At 37.4% G+C, this 6,544-nt stretch overlaps 1 protein-coding gene across 1 annotated transcript in view; it reads right to left on the bottom strand.

Moving 5' to 3' along the window:
* Positions 1–3,527, bottom strand: part of LOC106951091 (transient receptor potential cation channel subfamily V member 1-like) — a 12,029-nt gene extending 8,502 nt beyond the window's left edge. Inside the window, exons 1-5 of the mRNA XM_015038383.1 lie at positions 2,978–3,527; positions 1,501–1,649; positions 958–1,110; positions 734–871; positions 6–145 (exon numbers count right to left, since the gene is read on the bottom strand). Coding sequence (XP_014893869.1) covers positions 6–145; positions 734–871; positions 958–1,110; positions 1,501–1,649; positions 2,978–3,126 — 729 coding nt within the window. The 5' untranslated portion in view covers positions 3,127–3,527. The remainder of the gene's footprint in view (positions 1–5; positions 146–733; positions 872–957; positions 1,111–1,500; positions 1,650–2,977) is intronic.
* Between the last annotated feature and the right edge of the window lie 3,017 nt (positions 3,528–6,544).

A 6,544-nucleotide genomic window follows, 5' to 3' on the forward strand; every position in this document is an offset into this window, starting at 1 on the left:
TCTGCGATCTCCACCAGCATGTGCAGCACGGTGTTTCCCTGCGAGTCGCGGTCGGTCGGGTCGGCTCTGCGGTGCGGGTTCTCCAGGAGAAACGAAACCACCTCTGGCTGGTTGGTGCAGGCGGCCAGAGACAGCGGCAGCTCGCCTGGGCAGAACAAACTCTGATCCCACCGGTACAACGCAGGACGGGACTTTCACAACGGAGCGTTAGGACCAGGAAAAAGGAGTTCATTTCCACACACACAAAACCTCAGAAATGTTTAGATTGATCTCAGACTTTTTCTAGAAAACTACTTACATTTCAGTTTGAAAAATCATAAAATTTGCTGAGAAAAACAATTGAATTAATCTCAGAAATCTCACAGGAAAAACAAACATGGAAAATTTTGAATTTGAAAAGTCAAAAAAAAATTGCTAAACTCCACCCAAAATTTTGAATTAATCTCAGAATTTTTCTAGACAGAAAACAAAAAAAATTAAGTTTGAAAAGTTGGAAATTTTCTATCAAAAACTCAGAGACTTTGAGAATAATCTCAGAAATTTTGTAGAAAAAAACTTGCATATTTATGAGCTTCATAATTCTGAAAAGCTCAAATTTTGAGACTCATAAATTTCAAAAAGTTCTTTTTTTTTTCAAGAAAATGTCTTGAGATTAATCTCAAAATGTCTGAGTTGTTTGGTGAAAGTTTACGGCCCTGAAGCATCTTTATCCCTCTTGGAGGAAATCACCCACCAAAATAAAAGCCCAGCTTTGTGTTCCTCTGGAAAAATGTCCCGCTGGCTTTGGCCTGGACATCAGCTCCTTTCTGGACCAGCAGCTTCACGTAGTGCAGCGATCGTCTTTCAATGGCCACATGCAAGGCCGTCTGACCTGCGTGGGTTTTAAAGGGAAACGAATCCTTTATATTTAACAGAAAGTCACCAAACTGTTGGCATTTATAAGGTTTGTTTTCTTACCTTTGTAAGAAGGATCTGTGTACGCGGCGTTGATGAAGCTTTCAGAGTCCAGAGTTTTCTCTGCTATGTCCATCAGGACTTCGATCGTGTCGTTCCTGCCGTCTTTCAGGTTCAGAAAAGCTTTCAGCAGCACCGTTTTCCCATTCGATTCATCTGAAATAATAATGAAACAAATGAAATAACTCAGACATCATAACTACGGTCCTGCATTGAGCCGGAGTCAGTGGAGGATTTTTAACAGAAAAACCTTCTGGTTTTATCCCGAATCAGAACAGAGCAATGCTGCAGCTTTTACTCTGAAAAAACACAAAATCATACCAAGTAACTTTAGTTTAGGCTCCAGTCAAATGTCTTAGTTCACGTGAAATAAGATAAAACTGTGTCTGTTATGAGTCAACAGCTGTTTGACTCATAAAAACAAATTTTTTCCATGTTAAAAGTGAAATAAAGAACTTTTTAAAAATCAATATTAAGTAGTTATTGACCTAAAGCAGCTCCTACATTGTTTTGTAGGGTTGATGAAGCGGTGATCATGTCCCTGACCTTTGAACTCTGGGCTCGTCAGCCGTTTCCGGTGAAGCTGCAGGAAGTCCAGCAGGCCGTGAAGCTGGGCGCCGTCGCCCTGAGACGCCGCCGTGAAGAGCTTCTCCCTGGTGAACGGCGTGCTGCCACCGGCGGGGCGACGCGGCGGTCTGACAGACGATCAAACAATAATTCATCACAGGAAGAGTCACCGCTCGACCTTATGATGTCACCAGGTGACCTTTGAACCATCCAATCACTGAACAGATCATTAGAACAGATTTAACTTTCTCCTGCTGAACAGAAACAAAACTGAAGTTTTTATCTTTGGACATAAAGAGGAGCGATCTAGAGTTATAAATCTACAGCTTCAGTTATTCCAGTTGGAACCTGGACATCAGGCTGACCTCTGACCTGAACCTCCAGAGCCACATAGAGATGGTTACAAACCCGGCCTTCCATCACCTGGAGAACATTTATAACGTCTCAGAAAAGGTGAGATAAGGTAATTTTATTTATATAGCACATTTTCAGCAACAAGGCAGTTCAAAGTGCTTTACATGAGTTAAAAGGAAACACAAACAAAATAACAAACCAAAGGGAAAAAAAAGAGGAAAGAAAACTAATTTAATGTTCTAAAGTATGTAAGCTAAGTGCTCCTGTTCAGGGATGCTAAGTATCTAATTCAATTTCTAAATAATGAGCATGTTACAGTTTCTGATAAAATAAGCTAAAGAGTAACTGATCTAATTCCTTTTCTGGGTTAAAAGTAATATAAACTAAGCAGTGACTTACTCCTAGTTGGGTAATTTCTTGGTACTTTTTCCTTTTACTTGAGTAAAAACATGTTGAATTAGTGCTACTGTTACTTTAGCATAATTGTTGGAGTTTCTACCTGCCCTGCTGATGCGTTTTTCTTTAGTAGCATTAATTACAGCTGCAGTTTCTTCACAGGTCTAAATGAATCTGATCCAGAATGCTGCTGCAGCAGCTGCTGCGTTCTGACTAAAACCAGGAGGACGGAGCATCAGCCCGTTCTGAAGTCGTTACACTGGGAGAATAAACTTTAAGATCACTGAACTATGTAAAGGTCTTCAGGTTCTGGTCTCCTCTGCATCAACAGAATCAGAACCAAGCAGCTTTCAGCATCTATGCAACACAAATCTGGAACAAACTTCCAGAAAACTGAACAAACATCCGAAACACAGATTTCCTTTAGATCTGACCTAAATACCCAGAGATGCTTTAGAATCGTAATAAATGAAAGTTTGACCAACATATTTGATGATTATTGATGATCATTGATGATCACTGGTGTCTGCGCTTCATCAGTAAACTTAACTGGCTGGTTGAAACTGTTGTTAGTGAAGAGGCTGCAGGTCAGAGGAAACGAACAAAGAGGACGTTCACTGAGCTGTTTACATGAAACATGACACCATCACCTTACCTGGCGTCTCCCTGCTGCAGGTGAGCTGCTATTAGCCGGTTCAACACCTACCTTGACAGTAAGACGTTGCTGTCCATGGGGGCAGGCGCCGTCTCTGAGTTTTCACTTTGAAGCAGAGACAGAAGGCCTCCTTTCTCCTGGTCTGGACCGCTCTCTGGCTCCTCCTGGTCCGCTCCGTTTCCATTTCCTCCCTTTTCCATTGTGGACAAACCAGCAGCAGCTCCTGATGAGGCAGCAGGTTAAGGAGCTGCAGCTCCAGGTGGAGCGTCGCAGAAACAAAGCGGAGGCACAGATGAGGTCATGGATTTTTACCGCTGATGCTCCGCCCTCGACATGTTTATCGTCTTAACCAAAAACTGTAAGAGCAGCAACACTTCAACATGTTTCACTCAGGTAAAAAGTGGCAAGAAATCACTCAAAAAATACTGACTAACTGGTCAAATGATCATTTAATATTTAAAATTACATCATCACACAGACAGAAGAATAAAGGTAAGTGGAAATTATTATAATTTAAGGATGAAAATCTGCAGGTGTTTCTGGTGAGTTTTTGTTTTTCACTCAGTGGGAAGAAAATCCAGGAATTTTACTGAAGTAAAAGTAAAAATACTTCAGAATAAAATGACTCACGTTCACACAAATCACACAGCTTAAATCACACAATATTTAAAACAAGAACTTATTTACATCATAAGCTTCCCTTCAGTCTGTGTCCAGGAGCTGCAGTTTTTACACTCTGTTATAATTTATCTTGTCTTTTAATGGTTGTTAAGCTGCCTTTGCACCAACAGTTAAACAAGAAATAGTCCCTTCAAAACAAAAGCATCTCTGCTCAAACAGGAAGTTAGTTATAATACAAAATTATATAATACAAATTCAAAATACAACAAAAAAACCCCCAAGAAAATAAAAAAATCCAATTTCTGAAAAAGACAAATCAGGGCCACTGAGAAAAGGAGAACATTTCTGCTTTTTCAGGAAAAAAAAAACTTGAACATTTCTGAGTTTAATAAGTTTAGCATTTACCAGAAAAAAGTCAGACATTTTTAGATTAATCTAAAAAAAATTCTGTTTCAGTTTCACAAGTCAAAAATGTTGACTTGTGAAATTCAAAACATTTCCAAAAGTCAATATTTTTAAAAACTGTGAAAAATTTTTTCTAGGAAATTCCTGAGATTAATCTGAGATTTCTGTTTTTTGGCAGAATCTACTCATTTTCCACATCGTGCCTACATGAGGGACGCGGCGCGTCAGGATGCTGAAGGATTTTCATCGACCATCAGAGATGCTGCAACGCAGATCCGGGCCGCCAGGGGGCGCCGTTGCTCCTGACTTCAGATCCGGGATCTGGGCTTACAGGTGAGTTAATTACTTACGTTACCTGAGTAACTTTTGGGACGTGTGTTCGTCCAAGAGTAGTTTTACTCTCCGGTACTTTTTACTTTTAAGTAAGACTTGTGTCTGCTCTGCTCCAATCAGCTGCTTCACTGAATTAAACACTGAAAGAAACCAAGTTACTGTTCCTGAAAAAAACAAAACAAACCGTTTTAACCAAAAACACATGTCTGCTTGGTCGGTCAATAAACACACAGTAAATAGAATATATTGACATTGGAAATACTTTGCTCTGCACTAACATGTATGAATTATTTATTGTAATTATTAGTTTCAAAGGTTTTATGTTGTGGGTTTTTTTACTCATCTGTTATTTTATTATTCTAAAGATGCTGAAAGAAACTTTGCCACAAAATGTATTTATTTTTTTTGTTTAAAAACTACAACTCTTGTTGATGTGATCAACAATTAACTAACATCTTAAGCAAATAAGTCGTCCATTCAGTCATATTTCTTGTGATAAATGTAGAAATCATTTGTCTTTAGTAAAACAAAGGCACCGAGTTTACAAACTGTGGAAACTAATGAGTGAGTCAGTGTTTATGTGTCAAATCAACTGGAAAATTAAACAAAATGCAAAAAGTATTTTACAGATGAGTTCTTTGTTTACATTTTCCCTCCTTCACAGGATCTGAAAACACAAAATCTAAAGTGTTTTTGTTTTAGCTTCTAGTGCAAATATAATTCTGAAAACTAACATACAACTTCAGTTTTAAGTCAATAATTCCTTAATATTGATTAAAAACTACTATTTCCACTGGAAAATTATTTCACTTATAACAACATTTTTTTCTCATATTATTAGTGAAATAATCTGCCAGTAAAACTGGTAGTTTTTAATCAATATTAAGGAATTATTGACTTAAAACAAGCTCATATATTTGCTGAAAAGTTACTTGTAAGTTAGTTTTGTCTTATTTAAAGTGAACTAAGATAGTTTCACTGAAAACTAGACAAAATACTTTGTAAGATTGTGAGTTTTTGCAGTGTATTTTATGTCTTTGTCGTGATTCCGATTGTGTTTCTGTGTGAGTGTTGCATCTGTTCCAGAGAGGATCTTTGTTGATGAACCCTGCGGGGTTTATTAACTCCTTCGTGTCCGGAAACTCAACGCCAACACGGGCTTCAGTTGGGAATCATTTCCAGTCTGTTTGGTCTCGCTGCCAGATGAGGGAAAGTTTGGACATCAGGTTGTTTCTTTTAAACAGTCAAAGTTTTAAATAAAAACATCTAGAAACGAGACAAAATGGCCAATCATGCTAACAAACCGCTCCTTGGTTTTATCACATTTATCTGGAGAAATTAAACAATCTTCCTGTTAATCTGACATTCCAACTTTTTCTCTTTTTAACCTGTTCATCTGTGTGCAAAATAAACTTTGACTGTTTTTATTCCTGACTCTCTTTGCTCTACGAATGCTGAAACTTTTAAAGAACTTTAATCAATTTCATCTTTCTTTCAGACCTGGCAGCGCTGACTCAGCAGCTTCAGGTCCTTCCTGTCTGACAGGAAACGCCCAGTCACTTCTGGAGTTCTGGACATTTTATTCCTTCTGCGTTTTGCTGTAGCTCTTCTTCTGTCATGTTGAAATGTAACTTTGAGTCACCAGCAGGTTTTATTTCATTTGTCTTACAGGTGTAAAGAAATGGCTCCAAAATAAATGTCTTAAAAAATTAAAAGTTCAGTTTTCTGTCACTCATTTCAGAGAATAAATCTCTGAAATTCATCAGAGTGAAATATTCCAACGATGATTATAACATGTGACAAAAATCCAAACCTGAATATTATTAATAAGTTAAATATTGTAAACTCATGATGTCATATAGAACAAAATAATTATCTTACCAAAACGTTTCTGTTTGAAAAGGAATACTTAGTCTTTCCCTTTATCTCAGTTTTATGAAATATATTACTTACCAACTCAATAATTATCAGAAACTTGTAATTTTATTCATAAAACTCGTCTTTTATTCACAGGAGGGAGAGATAAGGAGGTTCTGTCATCAAGAGAGCGATTTCTGACAGGAACATTAGATAATCATGCTGCAGACATTCTGTAAATGTGGGTCATAGCATTGATTCACACACAGTGACTATTAATGTAAGAGTGATAACATAGTATTTCTAACACCCATAATAATAATAAAAATAGTTCAAATGAAGCATCAGAATAATTGCCTATAAATTCTTCATAATCTGTTAAACAATAAAATAAAAAATGAT

Source organism: Poecilia latipinna, unplaced genomic scaffold, assembly GCF_001443285.1.
Source record: "Poecilia latipinna isolate Pla-1442-1.1 unplaced genomic scaffold, P_latipinna-1.0 Scaffold440, whole genome shotgun sequence".
NCBI classification, from domain to species: domain Eukaryota; kingdom Metazoa; phylum Chordata; class Actinopteri; order Cyprinodontiformes; family Poeciliidae; genus Poecilia; species Poecilia latipinna.